General features: G+C 51.1%; 1 protein-coding gene across 1 annotated transcript in view; it reads right to left on the reverse strand.

Moving 5' to 3' along the window:
* Positions 1-1,283: 1,283 nt before the first annotated feature.
* Positions 1,284-27,861, reverse strand: part of SEC14L5 (SEC14 like lipid binding 5) — a 37,034-nt gene continuing 10,456 nt past the window's right edge. Inside the window, exons 3-16 of the mRNA XM_081257853.1 lie at positions 22,544-22,693; positions 21,992-22,123; positions 19,502-19,630; positions 18,733-18,925; positions 15,012-15,124; positions 12,448-12,637; positions 10,806-10,894; positions 10,642-10,712; positions 8,873-9,044; positions 7,407-7,541; positions 6,499-6,633; positions 5,814-6,041; positions 4,284-4,462; positions 1,284-1,997 (exon numbers count right to left, since the gene is read on the reverse strand). Of these exons, the coding sequence (XP_081113979.1) occupies positions 1,892-1,997; positions 4,284-4,462; positions 5,814-6,041; positions 6,499-6,633; positions 7,407-7,541; positions 8,873-9,044; positions 10,642-10,712; positions 10,806-10,894; positions 12,448-12,637; positions 15,012-15,124; positions 18,733-18,925; positions 19,502-19,630; positions 21,992-22,123; positions 22,544-22,693 (2,022 nt within the window). The 3' untranslated portion in view covers positions 1,284-1,891. The remainder of the gene's footprint in view (positions 1,998-4,283; positions 4,463-5,813; positions 6,042-6,498; positions 6,634-7,406; positions 7,542-8,872; positions 9,045-10,641; positions 10,713-10,805; positions 10,895-12,447; positions 12,638-15,011; positions 15,125-18,732; positions 18,926-19,501; positions 19,631-21,991; positions 22,124-22,543; positions 22,694-27,861) is intronic.

The raw sequence follows: 27,861 nt of genomic DNA on the forward strand, positions 1-27,861 counted from the left end.
CAGCGGTGAGAGGCCCGCGTACTGCAAAAAAAAAAAAAAAAAAATGTCTCCAATCTTCCTCCCTCTCTCTCTCCCTCATGCATGTACACATACACCTTAATGCAGGATGTGGAGTTTGGGATTTTGTTCCTATATCTGAGAAGTGAACTGAAAACCTTAAAGGTGGGCAAGGCTCCCTCTCTGCAGGGAGAAGGGGGTCTCTGAGGACAGCTCCTTCCCCCTACTCCAGGTATGGGGTTGAGGGTGGCATGCAAGTAGGTCCTTGCCCTGTCATGTCGAGCTTGCATGGAGGTGACATCCCCTTAGTTGTGAACTCACCCCTTGGGCAAGGCCCAGCGACTCTGGGTGTCAGCCAGAGACGACCCCAACTGTAAGCAAAGCTGTGAGATGAGAGTAACGCTGAGTCTCTCGCCCCAGACTGTGGAGCTATTTCAGTGAAGTCCCTCCCAGGCAGGCAGATAATGCAAGTGAGTGATGTGGGCTAGGGGTGGGTTGATAGAGGGGTGAGGACTGGGGTGGCCCCATCCAGGGGCACAGCTGTGTTGTCTTTTTTTTTTTTTTTTTTCCGTTACGCTGGCCTCTCACTGTTGTGGCCTCTCCCGCTGTGGAGCACAGGCTCCGGACGCGCAGGCTCAGCGGCCATGGCTCACGGGCCCAGCCGCTCCGCGGCGTGTGGGATCTTTCCGGACCAGGGCACGAACCTGCGTCCCCTGCATCAGCAGGCGGACTCTCAACTACTGCGCCACCAGGGAAGCCCAGCTGTGTTGTCTTTACACAGCAATAGTGGCTCTGTTTGGCCAACACTCCTATATGCTTAAGTGAAGCTGTAAATCCTGATTTCGGTGTGAAATGCCCCAATTTTTAAACCTTTTGTTTAGGCAAAAAACAAAAACACTAAAAGCAGGCCAGATCAGACTGCAGGCTGCCAGTGGTGACCTCTGACCTGTTGCCTTTTTGCGGGCCCAGGAAATGAAAGGAGAAATGTCCTCAGACCCCCAAGGAGACCCACGCCCCTCCCATGCAGGAACTCGGGGAAAGTCTTTCAATACTGGAGCTGGTTCTGGGGGTCAGATTTGCCCCAGGGCAGCTGCAACAAAGTCATAGACCCCACCCCACAGGGGAGTCCTGATGACACATTGAGAGCCTGGATCCAGCCTTACCTGAAGCAAGTCCTCCTACACTGGCCAGTTACATGCACCCATGGATGGTCACCCTTTTTTGTTTAAGCCACTGGGAGGTGACTTACAACCAAAAAAGTTACAATTAAACAGATTTCCAGGAGAGAAAGGGAACTCCAGAGAGTATAAAGATAGCCAGAGCCGCTTTATCACTGCCTGGAACTCAGCAGAAAAGCTGGGCCTTCCCACCCTCTTCAAGTCAGGGGTGGTCAGGGTTATGCCTGCCCAGTCATGTGCTGGGAAAATGAATTTCAGGTCCAGGGTAGGTGGCTCCCCCACAAAATGGAGCCTGTAACTCATATAACTGCTCACCAGCATATCCTGGGACCCAGGGCATAGCTACGGGTTTAGATGCTATGGTGAACACCCAACATTCCTGCTTATGGGGGGAACCCCAATAGTCTTAGGAGGCCCCTAAGAAGGAGGCCACCCCAGGGAAGCAGAGCCAGAGGTGACCGGGGGTGGGGGGCACTGAGCCTGATGACATCCCTGAGCCCCCAGACCTGAACGTGGTTAGCCCACCCCTGGGCTTTTTGTACGCGAAGCCCCATCGGAGATGATTCTGTTCTCACCACTTCAAGAGCCCACGGGGCTCCAGCCAACCCGACTTTGGCTATGTCCAGATCCAGGGCTGCAGCCCACATGGTCCCAGCCCTCATGGATACTTGTGGATGTGGGAGGCGAGCAGGCTGCCCCGCAGGGCTCAGTCCTGACTATCTGGAGACCAGGGAGCTGCTGTGGGACTGGCTGGAGGAGGAGGTGGTGGCGCTGAGCTGGGAGAAGCGGCTGGTGCAGGATTCCAGGCTGGACATGGAGCCCCTGGGGAGGAAGCACACACACGTTGCCTTCTGGTGGTGACACAGCCCTGGGTGCAAATGAGGCCCCAGGGCCCTTTCCACAAGGCTGGTAACTGCCCCAGGCACAGAGGGCAAGTGCAGAGGGAAAAGCAAGTGAAGCTGTGATGAGAAACGAAGCCCAGCCCATTTCCCTGGCACCCTCTTCCCCCCAAGAAGAGCCCAGCCTTCCACCTACCATTCAGGGGCTTCCCTGACCCGGGGGCCTAGCATGGCCCAGAGGGGACCCCGTTATCGCCAGCCTCCCCTCTCTGCCTCCTTTTAGCTCCTCTGACACCTGCCTCCCATCTTGGGGCCTTGTGTGTCTGCACCTGCTGCCAGAAGCCTTTTTCTCCTGCCCAATTTGTCCAGTCAAATCCCACTCCAGACTACGGAGCAGCACTGTCCAGGAGACCTTTCTGCTATGACAAATAACAGATGTCCCATATCTGCGCCGTCCAACACGGCTGCCATTGGCCACGTGGGGCTGCTGGGCATTCTAGATGTGGCTAGTGTGACCAGGAACCAAATTTTTAATTTTATTTAGTTCTAATCGCTATGTTTAAATTGTTACCTTTGGCTAGGAGCTACCGGGTTGGAGAGTGCAGCCTTAGGGCCCAGCTACTCAAAGTGTGGTCCGGGGACCAGCAGCACCAGCGTCTCCTGGAGCTTGTCAGAGCCGCAGACTCTCCGGCCCGCCCCAGAGCTGCACAATCAGAGTCTGCATTTAGACGAGCCCTCCAGGTGATCGTGTGCACAATGCCTAGATCTCAACTCCAATGTCACTTCCCAGACACCTCCCCCACACCCCCGCACCCCTGCCCACCCTGTGCCGGGCCTGGTCTTGGGCTTTGACAGCGCCCTATGTTAAGGCCTCTAGCACCTCCTGGAGTGTGACCTTGAGCAAGGACCCCAGGCTGGAATAACTTCATGGCATCTATCGGTGCTCGGGTGTGGATACATGGTCTCCTGCTCCATGATGGCAGACGCTATCTGCCTGGTCCCCACAGGGCCACCGGTTGCCCACTGAGAGCAGCCTTGAACTGCTTCTCTCCTGACACTATTGAAGGTCAGGGCAGCAAGGTTCCCCCACACTGACCAGACAAGACAGGCTGGCAAGCAGCATCCGGCCCACCCCTCAGCCTCCACCTGCCCTTCCGAAGGCAGCAGCCCCCAGATGCAGGTGTCTGTGTGTCTGAGTCCCCCTGCCCCTAGTCTCTCTCTCCCACACTGAGCCCCGATGGCCAGAACAGGCTGCTTCCCAAAGGGAATCACCACCCTCTGACACCCTGTGGGGTCTCCCTTTGGAGTAAAGATGCTGGCCCAGCATCTCTTTTCTTTTTTGGGGGGGTGTGCTTACGGCTTGTGGGATCTTAGTTCCTCGACCAAGGATTGAACCCACGTCCTCGGCAGTGAAAGCGCGGAGTCCTAACCACTGGACCGCCAGGGAAGTCCCAGGCCCAGCATTTCCTGTGCCAGCTGCATGTGCCCCTAGGATCCCTGGAGCTCTGCCTTGGATATGGGTCCAGACTCAATACCCTCTTGGAGCCTCAAGTTTACTCATTGGTAAACCATTTAAAGAGTCATTTTTAGAAGGAAACTACACAGATATATCACGAAGCAGGATGCAAAATCACACTTGTTTTTAAAAGATAAAACACAAGGTACGGCAGAAACGACTATTGGGTGCTTACTGTATGCTCAGGTGAAGGGCAGGCTTCCGCCAACCATCTCATCCTCAGGACAACCCCATGACGTAGGGGCTCCTATTTAACAGTTGGGGCTCAGAGAACTAAAGTGACTTGCCTGAGGTCACAGAGCAACCAGGAAGTGCTGGAGGTCTTAACCACTACACATCCCTGTCTCTCTGACAGCAACACTTGGGGAGAGTTGTCTGTGAGGCATTATTCTAGAATGTTCTAGAGCAGTCCAAACCCAGTTTTATGGAATTCTAGGAGTGAGGGGAGGTACAAATAGGAGGGCTCAGGCTCCCCTTCTCCCCCCACCAATCAATCTGGTATGTTAGGCTTCTGTCCATGGTTTCATTTGAAGGGAAGGCTCTGCAGCTGAGGCTGAAGCAGCATAGTGATCTGATCACTCACGAAAAGGTGCTGAGCCACTGGCAAGTTTAACAACACCCATGCCAGGGCCCCACCCCTGGAGAAGCTTGAGGGCAAGTAGAGGAGGTGAATCCAGCGTCCCTAGCCCAGAAGAAAGTGGCCTCAGGCATGCTGTGGGCCTGGTCTGGAGGGGAGTCCGGGGCCCCTCGTACCTGAAGTCCTCAGACGCCAGCACCTCGTAGTAGTAGAGGAGTTTGCACCTGGGGCCAGGGCTGTGCAGGGCCATCAGGACGTCCTCCACGCCGGGGAGGCCGCAGGCCATGTGGCCAGGGGCCATGTGCATTTGCCACTGGAGCAGGTAGACGCCAGGCCACTGGGTCACGTGGGAGCCCTGAAACACAGCAGCCACACGCCTGAGGCCCTGGTCCACCAGGGGACAGGAGACCCTTTCTAAACCAGTCCACCAGCAAATCCTTCCTTTTGGGGTGTCCCAAAGCCACCTTTGCTTCCCCTCTGCTGTTACCCCATATCCCTGGCAGCTGAGCGCCTTCCTCTTAATCGGGATGGGGGGTGGGGGTCGAGGCCTAGGGGGTGCGGCTATAGGACAACAGAGGTGTGGTTTGGTTAAACACCTGGATTTTGTTGAGCTCTTGTCCTGCCGAGTGGGATTTGCAAATTGAGGAGACCTGAAAAGGGAGCTTAGATGTGCTTAGAGTTTGTTGAGGGCAGAGGGACAGCAAGAAAGGAGGGTGTGAGTGTTTATAAGAAGAGCAACTTTGAAAAAGGGCTGCGGTGTTCGCTGGGACCCTGGGGCGGGGGTGCTGGTGTATGATGTGACAACTGTCTGCTCAGTTCCCTGAGGAGACCCCCGGCAAGATCTGCACTGCTCGCCAGCGCGTGCGTGCCTGCGTGTGTGTTTGAGGCCGGGGAGGTTTGACCTGCGAGCACTGGCCTCATGGAGAATGGGGGGGTCAGCAGGGGTGGCTCACGTTCTGGTGACATGTCCGAGTGCTCTTCCCAGACCTACAGTTTCTCTGTTGCCTGGATTCTGAAAACTTGACTGTGCATAAGGAATCACGGCGAGGTGAGGGATACAGACAGCAGGCCCCCCACGCCCAGAGGTTCTGAGCCGGCCCTCCTGCCGTGGGCCCCAGCACCCTGCATCTTTGACAAGAGTCTCGGAATTCTGAGGATGGGGCCCTGCCAGAATCTGTCTTTCCCCGCAGCTGTCCCGCAGGGTCTCTGAGACTGGAGACCAGGTCCAGTTTGTCCATTGCTGTATCCCCAGAACCCAGCACACAGTGGACACTCAGTCCTGAGTGATGAATGAATAAATGAACGAAAAAACAGAAACTGGGGACTTCCCTGGTGGCGCAGTGGTTAAGAATCCACCTGCCAATGCAGGGGACACGGGCTCGATCCCTGTTCCGAGAAGATCCCACATGCCTCGGAGCAACTAAGCCCGTGCTCCACAACTACTGAGCCTGCACTCTAGAGCCTGCGAGCCACAGCTAATGAAGCCCACGTGCTCTAGAGCCTGCACACTGCAACTACTGAAGCCCACGCACTCTAGGGCCCGTGCTCCGTAACAAGAGAAGCCACCGCAATGAGAAGCCCGCGCACCACAACGAAGGAGTAAGCCCCCGCTCGCCGCAAGTAGACACAAGCCGCGCACAGCAACGAAGACCCAACATGGGCAAAAAAATAAATTAATTAAAAAAAAAAAAAAAAAGAAAAAGAACCTGGATGCTCTCCCCTTCCCGGCAGATGAGGGGGGCCTCCACACGGTTGTAATCTGCACCCAGGGCCCAGCCTTTGTCTGTCAGCTGCCCGCCAGCCCTGGCCCCAGGCTCCCGGGGGCCCGGCTTGGGCGCCTGCTTGGTGTGGTACAGACTGAACATCACGTCCCCTTGCAGGATGTCAAAGTCCCAGGTGATGACTGACTCCCTCTCCAGAATCTCCACTGCGACCTACGTGGGGACAGGTGACAGGTGAGGTCTGAACGTCCAGCCTGGCGGGGGCTGGGGTGGGGAAGTCGGCTGCAGGGATGTGGGTGCCCACCCCGGTCTCCATTCCCTCAGCCTCAACCCCAAGTCCAAGAACTGCTCTGGACAGACCCACCTCTGTCTGAAATGCCTGGGAGGATCCACCCTGAAGCAGGGTGACCCCCAGCCAATGGCTGGCTGATGTGAGGGTACAAAGGCTGGCCCCCTGCCACGCTCTCCTCACGGATCAGGCTGGGCTAGACCGTGGCTCAAACCGGCTCTTGGCTTAGCTTCTGCCCCCGCCCTCCTTACAGGTTTCTCCTGAGCCCTCATCCTCTACAAATCACTGGCACAAGAACCCTCGTCTCAGACTCCACTTCGGGGTCCCTGACCTACGACGACATCCAGCCCAGCAGGCCCTCCCAGGCCGGGACCCCGGCACCTCATGGGGGGCCGCACGGAGCACACTGGCCGACTGGTAGGTGTCTCTCCACTGCTGCAGCTGGCCTTTGTTCTCCTGATCCTCTTCTGTCAGATAGAGGGACTTGGGGACCAGCCCTCCTTCAGGGACGTCACACTGGGGGACAAAGACACCAGAGACAGTCAGGGCCCAGCCAGGCCTGGCTGACCCACAGAAAGGTGCTCTGTGACCCCTGAAACCACCCTTATAACATGCATACATATCCTGACAATTGGGGAGACCTGGGTAAGCTTGGCAAAATTCCTAGGAAACATCTTTCTTTACCCTGAAATCATGAAAGCTTGCTGTTTGAGATTTCTGTTGGAGAAAGGAAAAGGCCTGCCCTCCCACCGTCATGAGATAGGGTCACCCCTGCCTATCATCTCACCCCCCAGGGCAGGCAATAAAAGTGGTCTGGGGGGAAAAAGGGGGTCTGGGGCCGCCTCCCCTGGAAACAGTTTCCTGATCATCCCTTGCCATGAGGCTGTGGGTTGGGGATAAGTCCCTCCGGGTACACCAGCTTCGGGGTTCAGGCCGCTGGGACATTTGAGTCCCCTCCCCTTGCAGCAGAGTGTGCAAAGCCAGCAGCTAAACTCTAACTGCTGCCTAGCAGCGTCCTGGATGGGAATACAGAGGGGTAAGCCTTTGCCTGTCCTGGTCTCTGAGCGTTCGGGAAACTTCTGTTTCGCTCCCTATGTTTGAAAGAACCAAGGTCAGGCCCCTCCTTCAGAGAGGACAAGCTCTGCCCCAAAGAGCCAGCAAGGCCCTCCCCAGGTCAGAGCACACACAAAGGGCCTGCCCTCCTCCCGCCTCCTTCCATCCACAGCCCTGCCTCTCCGAGGCCACAGCCCCTCCCCGTGCTGTAAGCGCAGGGCCCACTAGGGCCTCACCAGGCACTCTCCCCCGAGGAAGTCGGGGATCACTTCTTTGTCCAGGTAGTCGACAAGGCCTCCGGGACCCTGATAATTGCTGCCACTGTAGATGAGGAACTTCTGCCTGGTGTTCTCATTGATGAAGGGGCTGATCTGAGAGGGGGAGATGGGGGAAGACGGAATGTTGTTTTTTTTCTAATTGAAGTGTAATTCACAGAACATAGAGTTAACCATTTTAAAGTGAACAATTCGATGGCTTTTAGTTCATTCACTATGTTGGGCAACCATCACCTTGAATTCCAAGACATTTTCTTCCCCCCAAAAAGAAACCTCAGACCTGTTAGCAGTCACTCCCCTTTGCTTTCCCCTCAGCCCCTGGAAACCACCAATACGCTTTTTTTTTTTTTTTGCCTATTCTGGAGATTTCATAGAAATGGGATGACACAACATGTGGCCTTTTGTGACTGGCTTCTTTCACTGAGTGTCATGTTTTCAAGGTTCAACCACGTTGTAGCGTGAGTCAGAACTCCCTTTTCACCTAGAGATTGTCATACTGAGTGAAGTAAGTCAGAGGGAAAGACAAATATATCACTTGTATGTGGAATCTAAAAATGTGGTACAAATGAACTTATTTACAAAACAGAAACAGAGTCACAGATGTAGAAAACAAACTTATGGTTACCAAGGGGGAAGTGGGGGGGGGATAAATTGGGAGATTGGGATTGACATATACACACTACTAAATAGAAAATAGATAACTAGTAAGGACCTACTGTATAGCACAGGGAACTCTACTCAATACTCTGTAATGACCTATATGGGAAAAGAATCTTAAAAAGAATGGATATATGTATATGTGTAACTGATTCACTTTGCTGTACAGCAGAAACTAACACAACATCATAAACCAACTATACTCCAAAAAATTAATCTAAAAAATAAAAATGAAATAAAATGCATGTAGATTCACAGCAATACTGTGCAAATAACTGACAAGGATCCATCTCAAACACCAGGATGCGTGTTTGTAGCTGAGCTCTGTTATCACTGCTGCTTCTTCTTGGCAGATTGTCACATGGCCATTGGAGGAACTGCTAATGGGGACGGGGCTTCCTTTTTGGGGTGATGAAAATGTCCTAGAACTAGCTGGTGGTGATGGTTGCACAACTCTGTGAGTATACTAAAAACCACTGAATTCTATACTTTAAAAGGGTGAACTTTTTGTTTGTTTTTGGGGGTTTTTTGGCTGTGCCACGTAGCTTACAGAACCTCAGTTACCCGACCAGGGACTGAACCCGGGTCATGGCAGTGAAAGCCCGGAATCCTAACCACTAGTCCACCAGGGAACTCCCAAAAGGGTGAACTTTATGGGAAATGAAGTATATCTCAATAAAGCTGGTAATTAGAGGAAACAATGCAGGATAATTGGGCAGAGCAGCTCACAGAGGGACCCCCTCCCATCTCAGGCTCCTGCTCTTTCTTACCAGCGTCCAGAGCACAGGGAAGACGCGGGGGGCTCGCACGATGAGCAGCCGGCCCAGGGTCTCAGGATAATTGTCCTCCACCACCTCGATCATGCGCAGCAAGGCCTTTATCCCCGGCCGCCACAGGTGCCTCAGGCTGAGACCCTCCAGGTCCACCAGGCAGGTCCAGGAGCTGCGGCAAAGATGCCCCCTCACTCCACCTCGCTCAGCCACCTCCCAGGGCCCCCAACACCATCCTCAGGGACCTGGGGGCCCACAGACAGGGATGGAGGGAGAGGCTCAGTAAGGCAGCGCTGGGAGCAGAAGGGGCAGGGACCACAGGGCACTCTTGTGGACCCTGCCACCGTGGGGAGGCCACGTGGCATAGAGGTTCTGAGTGTGCACACCGAGGCTAAGCACCCAAATTCAAGTGCCTGAGAGCTGTGTGACACAGGTACTTCCTCATCAGGACAGTGGCAATCACAGTAACAGTCCCCATCTCATCCATTGTCAGGATTAAATGAGATGGTCTATGTAAAGTTCTCTGCAAGGACAGGCACATAGCACATGCTCATTAAAAGCCAGTTTTTACTACTAATTGCTGAAAAGATGATGACTGCTAAATAGAGCACACACTCCAGAGCCAGATGGCCTGGGTTCAAGTCCCAGCTCTGGCATGTGCTGTGTGGCTTTGGCTAAGTTACTTAACCTCTTTGTGCCTCCATTTCATTAGAACCAATTCATTAGGAAAATGACTGTTTGGCTGCAGCAAGTGGTCCCTGGGAGCCTGTCAATCCAGCTTCATTCCCTTCACCTTGCCCACCCACTCCTAGGAGTGCCTTCATGACACCCTGTCATCTGAGCCATCTGGGGGGCATTCCGCTTCTGGCCAGGATGCTGAATTATCGATTCCCCACTCCAACCCCAATGGACACCCCTTTAGGAAAGCTCTAAATAGCAAAGGAACTTAATTTGCACAAAGATCAGGATATTTCAGGATAAAAACTTCAGCAGCAGGTCCTGCCTGTCCCTCCCTTGTAGGCTGTGATCAGGTGACATGACTCAAGGAGCTTGGAAGAGTCCCTGCTACACAGGAAGTGCTATGTGGTGTTTGCATCACCTCTTAAAGTCATGGCTTACGGGATCTTAGTTCCCTGACCAGGGATTGAACCCAGGCCCCAGCAGTGAAAGCGCAGAGTGCTAACCACTAGACTGCCAGGGAATTCCCATTAAGTCATTGTTTTTGATAAGCCATAAAGAAACCCTAGGAAGGGTTTACAGAAGAGGAAGCCACAGATCAGAAAGGTTAAGTGCCTTTGGGGGCAATGCCACTGTAAGGACTGGTGTGGGAAACTCCGCTCAGGAATAGGAGTCTGAGGCAGCCCTAGGAGGCGGTGGATCACTGGATGTGCCATGACACCTGCGAGGTCTGCCTGCCTGGGACACTGGCAGGGTGGCTCTTGGGGTGGGAGCGCTGGTCTCGAAAAGCCAAGTCCAGGAGGCTGCATGGCACGGGGAGAAAGTCCGCGAGCCCGAGCCAGATAGGACCGGGTTCAAACTCCAGCACTGCCCCTTCCCTGCTCGGCAGCCTTGGATGACCTCAGCACTCTGAGCCTCAGTTTGCCCTCCATAAAGAACAGGGATGCTGAGAGTCCCTGCCTCTTAGGGTCACTGTAAGAATTAGGTGAGGACATTTCCGTAAAGCATCTAGCAGGCTGCCTGGCACGGCACCCATGCCCAGTGAACTTCGGCTGTTGTTACTGTTTGGGGAAGTTTGCCTGGGTTCTTGCCTGATGGGACGGCCAAACTGTCTTGTGTTCCCTTCACACCGCTTCTGGCCTTCCTCATTGACGCAAAGAACCTGGAAAGCAGAGAAGGTGCTGGCGAATATTCACTTGGCTGCTCCAGCCGCAGGCAACCCCGGGGGCTCCCAGGAGCGGGGACCCCAACTCACATGCTGCAGCAGCACCTCCTCCCCCACGGCCTTCATCAAGCCCTTGGTGTCCATGTGGCCCAGACGCAGGATGTACAGGGGGCGGCCATCTTTGGGGCGGGGCCGAGCAAGTGGAGGACAAAAGGGAAACTGAATTACATACTTTTACATAATCCTTCGTATATATTATAGATGTACAATCAATTCTTGTTATTTGCGGTAGTTACTTTCTATAAAGTCACCTCGAACACTGAATCAAGGAACTCAGAACCATTGCTTCTAAGGGGGGAATAGGAGGTTAAGTTTCTGCCAGCCTCTGGTCGTGACATTTTTGTCAGTCGATCAGTCAGTACGTAACTTTGTTCTGCGTGTGTTTCTATTTGAGGACACCTTGTTTAATTTACATTGTTGATTCATTAACATTGAATGCATGGCCAGCAGCACTGTAACTCATGCCTGAATGGAGTTTATCTCACATGAGTTTTCTCCAGAAGGTAATCACAGCCTTCTTGCACTTAGGAACATAGTGCTTCTGCACGATGCGAAATCAACGCAAAAAAGCACAAAATGCGAGGAAAAAAAGGCACTAAATAGGCTGCAGAAAGGATACTCATTTACAGTAGGAGCTGAAACAAGGAGGCAGAAGGACACTCGTTCAACCTCAGCTGGGGATGGATGTGCACGTCGGGTGACAGGTTTTTCGTCACTCTGTCCGTGAAGGACAGTGAAAGCGCCCTGAGTATTGATTTGGAAGTTACAAATAAATTTTAGTGAGTAGGCAAATTCACAAATACAGAATCCATGAATAACACAGACCGACTGTATATTGAAAGCAAGCGTGTCAACCGGTTCTTCAGGAGACTCAAGCACTTGCCCTAATCAATACATATGAATTTTTAACTAAAGGACATTGAAAAGCATAACAGGCACTGGCGTCAAAGGCAGATTAATAAAAAATCCAGAGATGATATTTGCAGTGGGTTGGACAGTGTCCTCCCCAAAGTTCATGTCCATCCAGAACCTCAGAATGTGACCTTATTTGGAAATAGGGTCTTTGCTGATGTGATTACTTAAGGATCTCAAGACGAAATCATGCTGGATCAGTGTGGGCCCTAAATCCAGTGACCCGGGGTCTTTAAAAGATGAGGAGAGGACACAGAGATACCGAGAGGGGAGGCTGTGTGAAGACAGACGCAGAGATTGGGGTGACGTGGCCACAAGCCAAGGAACACCTGAGGCCACCAGAAGCTGGAAGAGGCAGGAAGGATCTCCCCCAGGGCCTTCGGAGGGAGCACAGCCTTGCTGACACTTTGATTTTGGACTTCTAGCCTCCAGAACAATGAGAGGATAATTGCTATTGCTTTAAGCCACCCAGTTTGTGGTAATCTGCTAAGGCAGTCCCAGGACACTAATGCAGTCAGTATTCATGAGCCAAAAAGTAATGGTGGGCTGACCCAGCCCCTGGGAGAAACATCTTGTCTCCCACCCAAACGTCTATTCCAGCTCTGCCTTCACGGCTGGGTTGTCACCTCAAAGGCATCTCCAGATGCCCAGAAGAGCCAAAAGGAAAAATAATAAGATGCTAAGATGAAAAGGGGCATTCAACGTGCATTCGACAGTGACCCAAGTGTACACTCCATGTTATGTAGGTAAAGAGACGCACCTATGTCCTGGTAGTGCCAGCCCCCTGCGTAGAACTCCTCCAGGACGGCAGGGGGTCGCCAGGTCTGAAGGAGGAGGTCCACCTGGTGCTGCTTTCGCCAGCTCAAGGACTGACACAGCATCTCCCGGGCCCTGTCCAGGTGGAAGTCTCGAGCCCGCAGGAACCTAAGGATGTGCTCGTCTTTGGGGATCTGAGAAGAGAAGGAGGAGAAAGCCTTTAGCATGGAATTCCCTAAGCCGGGCGGTGAAACTGGAAAATGAGTCTCCTGTCTTATCTGACAAACAGTTAGCTGGGAAAAGGACGTTACACTCAACCACGACGCAGCCAAAGGTGGACTGCAGTGAATGTCTGAGTTTGGGCTTCCTAACCTCCCCCTCCTGTGCTGGGGGTGACATCTCTTTTCTCTTGGGGAACTGCCTTTCCTGCCCCCTTCCCAACACCAACGGTGGTTTTAGTTAGCGTTGCCAATCACAGGACCCCACTCCCACGGCCTCCAGTGGACAAAATCCATGCCAGGCGAATCAGAGCATTTAGACAATTTTAAATCTGAAGAACGGGCATGAATCCCTTTCTCTACGGAGGCAAAGGGGAGACTCAAAGCTGTAAGCAGCCACAGATCCAAGCTCAACAAGGAAGCGTGTCTGAGGAGATGAAGCAGACATAAACGGATACAAGAACTAAGGGGTTCCAACAGCATTTAAGTCCTGGTTTCATGGGACTTCCCTGGTGGTCAAGTGGCTAAGACTCCGCGCTCCCAATGCGGGGGGCCCGGGTTCGATCCCTAGTCAGGGAACTAGATCCCACACACTAAGGATCCCACGTGCCACAACTAACAAGATCCTGCATGCTGCAACCAAGACCCGGCGCAGCCAAATAAATAAATAAATATTTTTTTTTAAAAAAGTCCTGGTTCGGGACATCCCTGAGACAGGCTGCGTGGTCAGTTGAATCGTGCCCCACCAAGATCATGTCCACCCAGAACCTCGGAATGTGACTTTATTTGGAGATAGGCTCTTTGTAGAAGTAATTAGTTAAGATGAGGTCATACTCTATTAGGGGGTGCCCTACTCCAGTGTCTGCTGTCCTTATTATAAGAGGGAAATTTGGACACAGACACAGAATGTAAAGAGGGGAGAAGACCACGTGAATACAAAGGCAGAGACTGGAAGTGACGTATCTACACACCAAGGACTGCTGGCAGCCATCAGAAGCCAGGAGAGAGGAATGGAACGGATTCCCCCCAACCCACCCAGCCTCCAGAAGGAACCAATCCTGTCGACACGTTGATTTCAGACATCTGGCCTTCAGAACTGTGAGAATAACTTTCTGTTGCTTTGAGCCACACAGTCTGTGGTATTTTGTTTCAGCAGCCCCAGGAAACTAACACACCCCACTTAACAGTTTGTTATATGAGCCAATTAAACCCCTACCCCCGCTTTTTTTGTCTGATTGATTCAAGCTGCGTTCCTAACACATATAACCCAGACTCTAACTAACATGCAGAGGTGACAAGCTAAAGCCCACCACTCTTCTTCCTTCCCTCAGGCAAGTATCAACAGTCAAGGGAAAGCCAGCCCCCATAAAAAGTGCACTTTCCTGAGTGCTGTGCTGAGCCAGACACGGAGTGGATTGTTCCTTGTAATTCACTCCGGGGGCAGGGGTGTGCTCACATTGTACCCATTTTACAGATGAGGAAACAGGCAAACAGGTTACATCCCAGCCCAACACTAAAGTAACTCCCGGGCTTCCCTGGTGGCACAGTGGTTGAGAGTCCGCCTGCCGATGCAGGGGACACGGGTTCGTGCCCCGGTCCGGGAAGATCCCACATGCCGCGGAGCGGCTGGGCCCGTAAGCCATGACTGCTGGGCCTGCGCATCCGGAGCCTGTGCTCCGCAACGGGAGAGGCCACAGCAGTGAGAGGCCCGCGTACCGCAAAAAAAAAAAAAAAAAAAAGTAACTCCCTTGTCTGCCCCCCAGTGGGGGGAGGGGAGGAAGGGCAAGCAACTCACAACTAGGCTGGAAGCTCTTATTCAACAGAGCTAAAGGTCAGGCCCGTGACTGAGACCTACAGGCATGGTGGACACTCGTGTAGGGCTTAGAGTCTAAAGGCAAAGTCCATGTGCAGTCAAAAATCAACCCTCGCAAATCATTAAATCTCTTAGAAAAGGACAGTATGCATGGTTTTGTGAACACAGTGACTGTGCTGTGACTGTGCTGTGACTGTGCTCCCCAGGAGACATGGGCGATGTCTGGAGCCACTTTTGGTTGTCACAGCTGGGGAAGAAGAGCTCCTGACCTCTCATGGGTGGGGTCCAGGGACACTGCACAATGCCCTATGGTGCACAGGACAGCCCCCCATAAAGAACTGTCCGTCCTCAAATGTCAACTATGCCGAGGATGGGAAACCATGCTATCAGTGCTACGTACAGAATGCATGAGACAGGATATAACAAAAGAAGGCCACATAGACGTGTCCAGCATTGCTAATTACACAGACTTACTTACCTGGCCCTTCCTCCCCCCATGCCTGAGGCTGAGTCACTACAGCCCCAGCCCTGACCCACCTTGCCTTTGTGGGTCTCCTGCAACCAATGCCGCAGCTGGATCAGGCAGCTCTCCTGCATGGGTGTGAGATGTCCCAGGCACCTCTCAATGTAGTCTGCATCCAGCTTGTCCCCTGGAGGAGAAAAGGGGGTTCAGGACAGCAGGAGATGCTGCATGGTCTACCCTTTCTGAAACCCTTGCCTTACTGGCCACCTAGAATCCAAAACGTAGTTCCAAGCACACGGTGACCCTTTCACCAAATAGCTACTGGTCTTCAGATCTTCTAGTGTTTCCAACCCATTTCCAAGGTGATTCTAAAAACTCATGCTGGGGCAAGCCTGGATCTCACTGTGCTGAGTGGTGTGTCCCTTTGACCCTCAGAAATCAAGATAATTCCTACCCTCTGGGAATGTAAGTTGATATAGCCACTATGGAAAACAGTATGGAGGTTCCTCAGAAAACTAAAAATAGAGTTACCATATGATCCAGCAATCCCACTCCTGGGCACATACCCAGACAAAACTGTGATTCAAAAAGATACATCCACCCCTATGTTCACAGCAGCACTATTCACAATAGCCAAGACATGGAAACAACCTAAATGTCCATCCATAGATGGTTGGATAAAGAAGATGTGGTATATGTATACAATGGAATATTACTCAGCCATAAAAAAGAACAAAATAATGCCATTTGCAGCAGCATGGATGCAACTAGAGATTATCTTACTAAGTGAAGTGAGTCAGAAAGAGAAAGAAAAATACCATGTGGTATCACTTATATGTGGAATCTAAAATATGACCCAAATGAACCTATCTACAAAACAGAAACAGACTCACAGACATAGAGAAAAGACTTGTGGTTCGGGGGGGAGGGGGAAAGGGAGAGGGATAGACTGGGAATTTGGGGTTGGTAGATGCAAACTATTACATTTAGAATGGATAAACAACAAGGTCCTACTGTACAGCACAGGGAAATATATCCAGTCTCCTAGGATAAACCACAATGGAAAAGACTATTAAAAAAAGAATGCATACGTGTATAACTGAGTCATTTTTGCTGTACAGCAGTTTGGCAGTGTGATGATTGCAGTGTGACTCTTTCCTACTCATGTGCTGTATTGAAATGATGGGGACTGGGCTGTGTTGCAAATAAATCATTTTTTGTTGTTAAAAAAAAATCATTGTAAAACATTGTAAATCAACTATACTCCAATTTAAAAAAAAATTCCAACCCTCTGGAGCTGCCCCACCCTCTGAAGATTATTGACAATATGAGCTCTTGTCTACTGACATGCATCATCTGAGCCAGCTCCCAACAGCCCTGGGAGGCGGGTGTCACTATTGTTCCCACTTTAGAGAAGACAAAACTGAGGCCAAGAGAGGTTCCGTAACTCAAACAGGTAAATGCCTGTGGTGTACCCAGCATAAAGGAGGCAGCGGATAAGTACCAGTTCTTTTTGCCTTCCCACCTCCCAGCCCCCTTGTGGGGTTCGAGGTTTTGGGTAGACAAAGCCCTGACCCCAAAATACAGCCTGGGAGCTGCATGGATCATGCCCACTGTTCAATCCCGTCTCGCACAGTTGGGCTGTTTGAGGTCAGCGTGTGCTGGCGTTTAGAGGCAGGACTCGGAGCTGAGGTCCTGTTGCCCACTCTGAACTGCTGTGGTGGCGGATGCTGTCATGGTGAGGCATCTCAGCATCTTAGCATCTCAGCCCTGGGTGCAGATGGTCCACAAAGAGCAGCCTTCATGGGCATAGACTGTTCTTTGTGTGCAGAGGGCACAATAAGAAAACAAACAGAATGTCTGCACATCCAGCAGCAGGACCCAGCGTTTCCCTCCAAAACAAAAAAAGCCCAGGGCTGGTGGTCATGGCAACTGCACCAGTAGCCACCTGGGTAAACAGAGTCAGGAGGAATGCTGTGGAGGGACCGCCCAGACCCTGCAACACCTCAGAGTGGTCTGAAGCGGAGATGCTGAAGACAGGGAGGGGGCAAGGAGGAAATGAGGGAGGAAACACGAGGGAGGCAGTAGACGCCAGCTTCCTTCCGGCCTCCAGGCAGATGTGAGGCCCCTTTCTCCTTCTGAGCACAAAGGCTCAGTGACACAGAGCAGGGTGGAAGGGGCATGATCCTGCCTCCCTCCAGCCATCCTGAGTACTGGCTCTGCTGGTGGACAGCACAGAAAGAAAGGGAAGGGAAGGCCTAGTGCCAAATGGGGAGGGCACAGGGCATGACACGCAGAGTGTGCGCACAGAAAAGGGCAGAATTGCAGTAAAAAAAAAAAATTTTTTTTTAATATTTTAAAAGCACACGTATAACAGCAACCATCTAGTGCACACAGTTGGTGCAGAATAAATATTTGTTGAACAAATGAATTTTGTTCTCGCTAAACACAGCCCCAGATGTATTTTTGTGGCATATCTCTGTGTCAGGCAAGCGCTTGCACTTCAGTGGCCCCAAAGAGAAAACAGTCATTGCGGGCACTAGTGCACATGGTTAAAACTGGATTCATGGGGCATGTGCAATTGTGTGTCCTAGGTTTTTTCCTTTAACACTATATTGTGAACATTTTCCATGTCGATGAGAGTCTGAAATATGACAAAGGGCTAATTGCCTTAATATGCAAAGAGCTCTTACAAGGCAATAAGAAATTGATGGAAAAATAGGAGAATGGACATAGGACAAGAACAGGAATTCACAGAAAAAAAAAAAAAAGAAAAGAAAAAACAGTCACCAAACATGAAAAAATAAAACGACCTCACTCATAAAGAAAGAAATGGCCACTAATCTACCATTGGTCACTCTTTGCCCTTCAGAAGTTTAAAACATTTACTAATAGTCTCAGAGTAGCTGGGGTAAAGTCCGGAATAGATGCAGCTACACATTTTCGGTGGGAACATTAACTACTATACCTCTTTGCAGGCCTAATTGGTAAATCTACCAAAATTTTAGTTGCATATAACATTTGACTCAGGAAATCAACTCAAAATTATATGCTATTATATATGCTCATGAAAATATTTTTTAAAACCTTAAGTACAAAGAGGTACCACATTATTTGCATTTTTAAAAAGAATGGAAACAATCTACATGTCCATCCATAGGAGACTAGCTAAAAAAAACTAAAATAATAAATAATCAATCTTTATTAATAAATAAATAATGGTGCAACCACACCACAAAATACTGCAAAGTGCCAAGACACATGCACTGATACAAAAAGCTGTTCAAGCAACATTAGTAAGTGAAAAAAAGCAAAATATCAAATGGAATGTATATATGCTCTCATTTGTTCAATGTAGGTTACACATGTGTGTATGAGTGTATACACGTGTGTGTGCATATTATGTACGTATATATGCCTAGATAATTTCAGGAAAAACTGTAGTTGCCTCCAGTGAGAAGAAAGGAGTCTTACTTCCTACTTCACATCTTCTGAGCAGTTTCAATTTTTTTCTACCATGATCATGCATTACTCATTTAATATAGAATATTAATAAAACAGAGGAAAGGGCAGCCCTGAGGCACCAGATCAGTCAATTCCTAATCTAGAAATAAGTCACTTCTGGCTCTTGGGCTAGAGCACAGAGAAGGCAAAGCAGTCGGGAGAGGGAGGAAGCTGAGTCCCAACACCAAGGGGACCCTTGGCAACTCTCCCTACCCCCACCTCCTCCCCACCAGGAGTGAGCAAACATGCTGCAGACCCCAGAACAGACCTGGCTGGCTGGTTGAGACCTACCGTCAGTACTGACCATCTCGGGAGCAGGGCCCTGGGCGCTGCCAGGCCCGCAGACCTCCAGGGAGCCAGGATCCCTCAGCCCAGCCTGGGAGTGGGTGTCCTCCTCTGGGACTGGGGCAGGTGTCCACCGGGGAATGTGAGAGGTGCCCTGGGAGATGAGCTCATTCAGGTAATGCTCGATCACCTCCTTCCCCTGGAGGTCAGAGAGACACATCAGTACCGCGGAGTTCAGCCTGGGAGTCTCCCCCACCCGGCTCCGGCCCCAGCCAGCCTGACATGTGGCTACTGAGCAGCTGAAATTCAGCCAGTTCAAAGGGACGTGCTGGGAGTGTTAAATACACACCGGATTTCCAAGACATAGTACCAAACGAGGAATGTAAAATAGCGCGCGAATAAGTTTTATATTGATAACACGTGGATAAAATATATTATTATTAAAATGAAGTTCACCTGTTTCACTACACTAACAGGCCTCCACTCAGTGATGGGTCTGAGATCTTTAAACCAAGCAGCGCACAATGTCCCTCTGTCCAGAGAGTTCACTGCCCAAGCCTAGGAACTTTGGGACAATGACTATGGTGACCCCATTATGGACCAGGTGCTTTCCATCCATTATCTCATGTGATATGACTTTGATTAGAATACCCATTCTATGGATGAGGAGACTGAGGCTGAGGAAGGTTAAGGGTCTTGAGGTGGCAGATCGGGATCCGCAGGCTCTGAGGTCTGTGCATCTTCCTCTGCATGACCTATGGAACCCGTCTCTTACCCTCTTGACGTTGGCTGTGTACTGCTTCATGGCGATCTTCTCCAAGGCACTTTCGAAGCCAAAGAAGGACCGGATGTCGAGCGAGGCAGACTGCTCAAAGCATGTCCAGTCTTCATTCTCAGGGTGGACCTGAAAGCCAGGCAGGGGCAGTGACATGGTCTCAGTGTGGGAGATGCCATGCCCTCCCCAGGGGGCTCTCTTGGAGATCTGGACCAGCCAGAGCATGCAGTGGACAGCACGTCATAGCCTGGCAACACCCAAGGGCAGCACCAGTACCAAAGGGCCCTGCCCAGAACAATGCAAGGTCTAAAGCCTTAGAGAACAGAGAGTCTTCTCAGGAGGGACCAGAAGAAAGTGAGACCAATGTTCCCGTCCCTTAAAAATTGTACATACATAGTGATATATTTAAATAACATTTAATATACCATTATAAATAAATTATACATAAATACTATATTTTATATTTTAAAAATATGTATTTATATATCATACCTTTTTTTTTTCTTTTTTTTTTTTGGCGGTACACGGGCCTCTCACTGTTGTGGCCTCTCCCGTTGTGGAGCACAGGCTCCGGACATGCAGGCCCAGTGACCATGGCTCACGGGCCCAGCCGCTCTGCGGCATGTGGGATCTTCCCGGACCAGGACACGAACCCGTGTCCCCTGCATCGGCAGGCGGACTCTCAACCACTGCGCCACCAGGGAAGCCCTATCATATCTTTATTATAAGTAAATATGCATATATATGTAAGCAAAGACAAATTTCATGGACAGAGCTACTGTGCAGACCCAGGCTTAGTGCCTCTCAAACTTCCGTGGGCAGAAGCATTAGCAGGGCATCTGTTAAATATGCAGATGCCTGGGCTGAACAGGTCCAAGGTAGGGCCTTAGACTCTCTATTTACAAGCAGCCTTGGTGATACTGCTCACCAGCTGTTAGCAGAACTCACTCTAAGAAACACTACACTAAAAGTGACATAAAAAAACTACCACCAACACCTCCCCAGAGGTAAACATCCTGGACTCAGTTTCCAGGAGGCTCCAAGAGGAGCTGAAAATGTGGAAGGAAAAAGCAGTGAGCATTTACTGGATGCCTGCTGTATACGAGGCACCACACAAAGTGTCTAGGGACCAGACAGATGAATGAGGCAAGGTCTCCCGAACAGGAAGCTGGGCAAAGACACATCAAAAACACCCAGGGGACTTCCCTGGCGGTCCAGTGGTTAGAACTCCACGCTTCCACTGCAGGGGGTGCAGGTTTGATCCCTGTTCGGGGAACTAAGATCCTGCAAGCCATGCGGCACAACCAATTAAAAAAGAAAAAAAAAACACCTGTAATGGGCCCCATTTTTTACCCTGGAGTTACCACCTTGAGCTAACCATCTGGGATGTAGCATCAGCTAAGGGGCTTTACCTACATTACCTCATTTGCTTCTCCCAGTGCCCAGTGAGGTGGGTTCTTCTGCTGTCTCCATTTTACAGATATGGAAGGGTGGCCCGGGGAGGGGAAGCAATTGCCCAGTGTCACTCAGCAAGAAAGTGGCAGAGCTGGGTTCATCCCAGCAAATGCCTCCAAACTCCTCACTGCAGCCCCGAGGCCAGCAGTACTCAGCCCCCACAGCCCCCATTCTCAGACCTCGCTCATCCACCTCAGGGTCTTCACCCATGCTGTTTCCTCCTCCAGAACTCTGTTCCCAGCCCTCTCATCCTTCCGATCTCAGCTTCAGCGGCATGTCCTCAGAGAGGCCTGGGGGACACTGTTACCTAAGACACTGTCACCTCCTCTTATTTTCTGTAATTGTGGATCCCTTCTTAGCACTGTGACAAAGTTGTAAGTATATATTGATTTTTTTTTCTCATCTGTGTCTCCCACTGGAATGGAAGTCCCGTGAAGGCAATGGTCAGGCAGATTGGTCCACTGCTGGGTGCCCAGGACTTGTCAGGTTGCCTGACATATAGTAGGTGCTCAATCAGTATGTACTGGAGAATAATAATTATCATTAATTATATTAAAAGTTAACATGAACTCTACTCATTACTCTGTAATGGCCTATATGGGAAAGAGTCTAAAAAAAAAAGTGGATATATGTATAACTGATTCACTTTGCTGTACACCTGAAACTAACACAACATTGTAAATCAACTATACTCCAATAAAAATTTTTATAAAAAGTTAACACGTATGCAGGACTTAGTATGTGCCAGGCACTGCTCTAAGGGGTTCAGATATTTTAACTTCATTTAATCCTCACCACAACCTATGTGGTAGGTACAATCATTAACCCCATTTTACAGGTGAAGAAACTGAGGCACAGTTTCATGAAGGGGGTGGGGAGGCAGGGTTGCCAGGTTTAGCCAATAAAATACAAGATGCCCAGTCACACTTGAATTTCAGATAAACACGAATAATATTTTAGTAAGTATGTCCCAAGCAGTTTTTGAGACTGCTTAAACTAATACATACGTATCGGGGCTTCCAGCCTGCTGCTCACCGTGTAGCTGCAGTTCTCCTTGACCACCACGCGGCTGGCGAAGGTCTCGTTGTGCGCTTCGATGAGGAGAGTCCTCTCCTTCCAGTTCAGGACGTTTCTTTGCACGAAGACCACGTGCTCGACGCCTGCAATCTGCAGGGAAAGGGCAGCAGGGACGTGCGTGCTGGACGTGAGGTGGCGGCTAGGGGCGCGAACCCGGAGGGTTGGCCCCTGTCACCCTCGGACCCCGGGACCCCCGGCCCCCCGCCCCGCGCCTGCCCACCAGCCAGAGCCCGGATCCCCGACTTTTCCCCCTTCCCCCGACTTCCCAGACCCCGGGACTCCCTCTTGGCCCTGGTCCTCCTACAGTCTCAGCCCAGCCTCCCGGCCTTCGTCTCTCCTGGACACGGGAGGCCCCCAGCCCAGAACGCCCTCCGGGTACCAATATACACACTCACCCCAACGCCTGAACCCACCCCCTGGTCCCAGGTCCCCCGCCCGCCATCTCCCACCATCCGTCCGGTCCCCTCCTCTGCGGGGTCCCTGGTTCTCCAGGACCCCCTCCGTGCCCACCTTCCGCAACAGCCGCGGGGCTTCTATGCGCAGCCGACAGCTCCGCTCCACCAAGTGCACCGCCCCGTCGGCGCTGCGGGACTCGCTTAGGACCTCGCTGCCCAGGAAGACCGGAATCTGCGGGCAGGTGGGGAAGCGCTTCTCATAGGCCTGGGGACAGAGGGGCGGGGGTGAGCGCCAAGGGGGCTGGGGGCAGCCAGAGCACAACCCTTCTCCCTCCAGCCCTCACTGGGCTGTTGTCTCAATTCCGAGAGGGGGTATCCAAAGAAGAGAAGAGTGTCCTGGCCTGTGGAAAGAGCAGTGACCACTGCCTGTATTACCAAGACCACCGTCTTAACACCTGTTCTAGAGCAGTGACACAGGAGTGCCTGAGCTATGACTTGGCAAATCACGTTTTGACTCTACATTTGAGTTTTTGCCCTGGGAAGGTAGAGTGGGCTAGCTTGGGGCATTTTATTTACTTTTTTGTCTTTTATTTTTTATTTTATATTGGAGTATAGTTGATTAACAAAGCTGTGTTAGTTTCAGGTGTACAGCAAAGTGATTCAGTTATACATATACATGTATCTATTCTTTTTCAAATTCTTTTCCCATTTAGGTTATCACAGAATATTGAGCAGAGTACCTTGTGCTACACTGTAGCTCCTTGTTGGTTATCTATTTTAAATATGGCTTGGGGCATTTTAAAAGAAGATATCTTTTAGAAAAAAAACAATCGACAAAACCAACACCCCTTCATGATTAAAAAAAATAAAAAACAACACTCAACAAACTCGGAATAGAAGGGAACTTCCTCAGCCTGATAAAGGGCACCTACAAAAACCCCAGCTAACATCATACTCAATGGTGAAAGACTGACATTTTCCCCCTAAGATTAGGAACTAGGCAGGGATGTCTGCTCTGGCTGCTTCCATGCAGCATTGTCCTGGAGGTTCTAGCCAGGGCAGTTAGGCAAGTAAAAGCAAGAAAAAACATCCAGATTGGAGAGCTCAATTCCAGAATTGCCAGGGTCAGAGCCGCCGGTGGGGCATACCAGCATCCGTGGCTGACTGTATTCAAGCAGGGTTTGCTCCAAGAGCCTGTCACGGCCACGTGTCCCAGAATCAAGGATCAAAGTGAGCTCCAAAAATAGTGCCGTCATCTGAGGACACACACCTCCTTCCCATCCCTCCTGGCTCCTGGCAGGGAGGCGGGACCACTCAGCTCAGAAGGGCAGAGGCGCGGGAGGGACAAGGAAGAGATGCTTGGTGCTCTTGGTGTCACTCAAGGCCCCACGAGGCCAGCCCAGTGCATCGTCCGCCAGGGTCAGGAGGACAGGGCTGCCTCCATGTGTAGAGGCTGGTTGCTTTGTACAAACACACCAAGGTTAGAATAACTCTCCTCAGGGGAGAATGCACAATGGCACTCCTGGGGGTCTAGCCTCAGGGTTGGCAAGGGAGGACCCCTGAGAAGTGTGTCTCCCCTACACATCTCAGGCCGCCTTGAACCCTCTTTCAAAGGAAGGCATTTCTCCACTGAGGAAGGAGCTGCATAGCAAAGTAAGCAGAGCTTGGGGTGGGGTCAGGCGCCTGGCATGAAGCCCAGCTCCACCTCCAGGAGAAGCAAGTCCCTTCTTTGCTCTTAGCCATTTCATCATCTGGAAAATGGGTATATATCAGGTTGAGTGTCTCACGCAGAGCCTGGAGCATAGTAGGCACCCAGGGTTTTTATTCTCCAGGCAACAGGACTCAAATGGTGGCACAGTGCACATTTGCAAGAACTGCAAACAACACCCTCCCAGCCCCTTCTGAGCAGAAGGACAGCCAGAGGAGCTGGGCTCTGCCCCACCTCCGTGATGGGCAGAGGGATGCTGACCTTTTCTTGAAAGTTTATGGAGGGAAAGGGGTGCATGTGTCAGAACTGGTCAGGCTCAGTTTGAGTTCCTGCTACCTTCTCACTGCGTGACCTTAGGCAAGTCACTTGCCCTCTCTGAGCCTCCGTCTCATCATCTATAACATGGGCTGGTGGTAAGGATGTCACTGGATCACGTCTCAGAGCAGGTGGCACACAGTGAGGCCTCGACTCTGCTCCTCCAGCTGTGTGCCTTCTTCCATTTAATCCTCTGAATGGCGCCCTCATTTGACAAATGAGGAGATTGGAGCCCAGAGACACTAAGTAACTTACCCAATGTCACACAGTGCAAAATGGTGAACCTGGATTTAAATCCCAAGCCGGCCAGCCCCTGCTCCCTCAGGAACCCCTTGCTCAGCAGCTTGGAAACAGCCCAGGCATTTTCCCCCGGGGCCATGTGTCTTGATTTCTCTACCCTCAGTCCTTTAACTCCTGCCAAGCAGTGGCCACACTGCCCCTGAGCATCTCCAATTCCTCTGTTCTGCAGTCTCTCTCCTGCTCCCCAGATGGAACGACATACTCAGAACAGGCCTGGGTGCCCGGGACAAATCCCACTCTTACTCTTACACTCCTTACTCTGTTCCGCCATCCCACCTCCCACTGCAGCCTCCTTTTCTCTGCTCCAGCCTTGCTGTTTTTGGAACATGCTGTCATAGGTTGAACTGTGTGTCATCCACCCCTAACAAAATTCATAGGTTGAAATCCTAACCCACCCAGTACCTCAAGATGTGACCTTATTTGGAAATAGGTTTGTTGTGGATGTAATTAATTAAGATGAAGTCATATTGGAGTAGCGGGGAGGCCCCTAATCCAATAGGACTGGCATCCTTTTAAAACAGGGAAATTTGGACACAAACACACAGACAGAATGCCATGTGAAGATGAAGGCACAGGTTGGGGTGAAGCCAAGGAACACCAAGGATTTCCAGCCACACCAGAAGCTAGGGGAGAGGCATGGAACAGATTCTCCCTCGCAGCCCTCAATAGGAACCAGCTCTGCCGACACCTTAATCTCAGGCTTCCAGCCTCCCGGACTATGAGGTAAAAAATGTCTGCTGTTTAAGCCACCCAGTTTGTGGTACTTTGTTATGGTAGCCACAGGAAACCAATATACCCACCAAGCTTATTCCTGCCACAGGGCCTTTGCACTTGCTGCTCCCTCTTCTTGGAACACTAATCAATCCACCTGACATCAAAGGGGGAGAGAGGCTTGAGTCACAGGGGCTTCCAGAAGGTAGGAGACCTGGATTGTAGGCTCAAGAGATGTTCTGGCTTCAGGGACTCATCTGTGCCAGCCCCCCTTCCTGGGACATCCTCCCCTACCTTCATCCCTGCAAGGCTGCCTCCTGTACTGTTCTCTGTCCTGTTCATTTTCTTGGTAACACTTATGGCACCTTCTAACCATATACTTGCTTGCACATGGCATACCCAAGGCCTGGGCTACGTGATTTTTGCGACACTGAACTCAGACCTGTGCCCATCTCAGTTCTTGGGCTAACTAGGGCTAACAAAGAAAAGCCGACAGGCAAGGAAAGAAAGAATGCAAACTTGCCAAGGGCCCAAAAAGCCCCAAGAAAGGGGTCCAGGGAAAAGAATGACAGACTGTTAGCTCAGCGCACACAGCCAACCGAGCTTAACCAACTTCCTGTTGTTACAAACCTCTTGTTGGAAGAACCTCGTCTGGCACCCCCAGATAACGGCGGAGCTGATCAGCAGCAGACGGGCTCTTGGACACAGCTTTCCCTGACTGTGTGGGGGAAGGCACTGCTGTTTCAACAATGGTGCCACCCCAAGCACTGGGGGGACCCCAGAGCCCAGGCTCCATCTGGAAGGCAGGGGGCCCCAAAATAAGGAGTCTAACCCAGTGCTAATTCTCCAGAGTCAGAGGCTGTCAGCCAGAGATTCCCTGGGGTTGTAAGGGCTGGTGTTGGACACCGTTGTTATGGTGACATTTACAGAGGACTGACTGCACCATTTTGTCCTCATGACATCCTGTTGGGATGGAAACTAATATTTCCCCATTTTACCGATGAGCAAGTTGAGGCTCGAGAAGGCAGAGTGACTTGCCTCTGACATCACAGGGCCAGTAAGTGGTGGGGTTGGATTGCAGGCCCATCTGACCCAGCCCCCAACCCTGAACCTCCCAGTCCTGCCTCTCAGGGGACATTGGCTACATCACAAATGTCAGTGTTTTGGAAATTCTGAATCCTGCTGGCCCAAAACCCTCAGATCAGGGGCCCTTTGGCTTTGGCAGGTGACAGGGTCTTACAGGATCAGGTAGTTCACAGGCCCCTCCCTGTGTTGGAAACCAGCTCACACAGCTAGTTTTATCCCTACCTGAGAGCCTCAGATGCTGACTGCTATCCCCACAAATCAGGCCTGAGCTTCTCCCAGCTGGACAAACACATGCTGTGGCCTCCTCAGGGACACAGGGTAGCAGAAGGATTTGGTTTCAGCCCTTCCGTCAAGTGACTGGAGAAGGACACCCACATGTGCCAGCTCAGAAAGGGAGCTGGTCCAAGGCCCAGAACCTGCCCAGGCAGGGACAGGGCTGGGGCAGGCAGAGGCCAGTGGAAACTTCTATTGAAGGTCTCCTATGAGCTGCCCATCCTGCAAAAATCCACGTCAACACACTAAGCATGTGGAAAGGGGAGCCTGGATTCCTAGCCAGACTTGCCCATCTCCAGGCTGGGTAACCTGGAGCACAGTACTTCCCGTTTCTCCCTGAGAACATGATTAGTCTGTAACATGATTACTCTATAAAGGGGAGTAATCATGAAACCTCCCAATGAGTGCTCAGCTGTGCCTCTTTCCTTCTTTCCCGTGTCACAACTGCTGAAGTAAAAAGTCATCAGCCCTGAATCCCTAGTGCTTAGCAAAATGCCTAGCATGCAGTCGGCACTCAATAGACATTACATGATAAAGGAGTGAATGACAGTGTAGCTTAGCCATGAAGGGTGTGGACTCTGGGGCTTGGGTTCAAATCTCTACTCTGCTTACTACCAGCTCTGTAGCCTTGAACAAGTCATCAAGCTCTCAGTTCCCTCCTTCCTTCATTTGTTAAAAGGAGAATAAGAAAAGTAGCTCCCTTACTGAGCCATCAGGGGAATAAAGGAGTCTGTTTTGATTAAGTGCTGAGAACAGTGCCTGGCACGTGGTTCGTTCTACATAAGCATTTGTTCAATAAATTTAAATTTTAAAAAAGAGTGAGATTCTATAAAGTACAGAAAAGCTATTTCTGCTAATCACTTGACAGCTGCTTCCTCCTCCCCTCCCCTCCCTCCTTCCTTCCTGCTCTTCCTCATGCAAATTCAAAGGAAGCTGGAATGCTGCTTACCCCAAACCTTCCGCCAAAAGTGGGAAAAGAATATCCAAACCACACCAACATATTCTAGCCCAACACTTCACCTTCTTTTTCCGTGCTGCAG

Source organism: Mesoplodon bidens (assembly GCF_964165515.1).
Source record: "Mesoplodon bidens genome assembly, chromosome: 15".
Lineage (NCBI taxonomy): Eukaryota > Metazoa > Chordata > Mammalia > Artiodactyla > Ziphiidae > Mesoplodon > Mesoplodon bidens.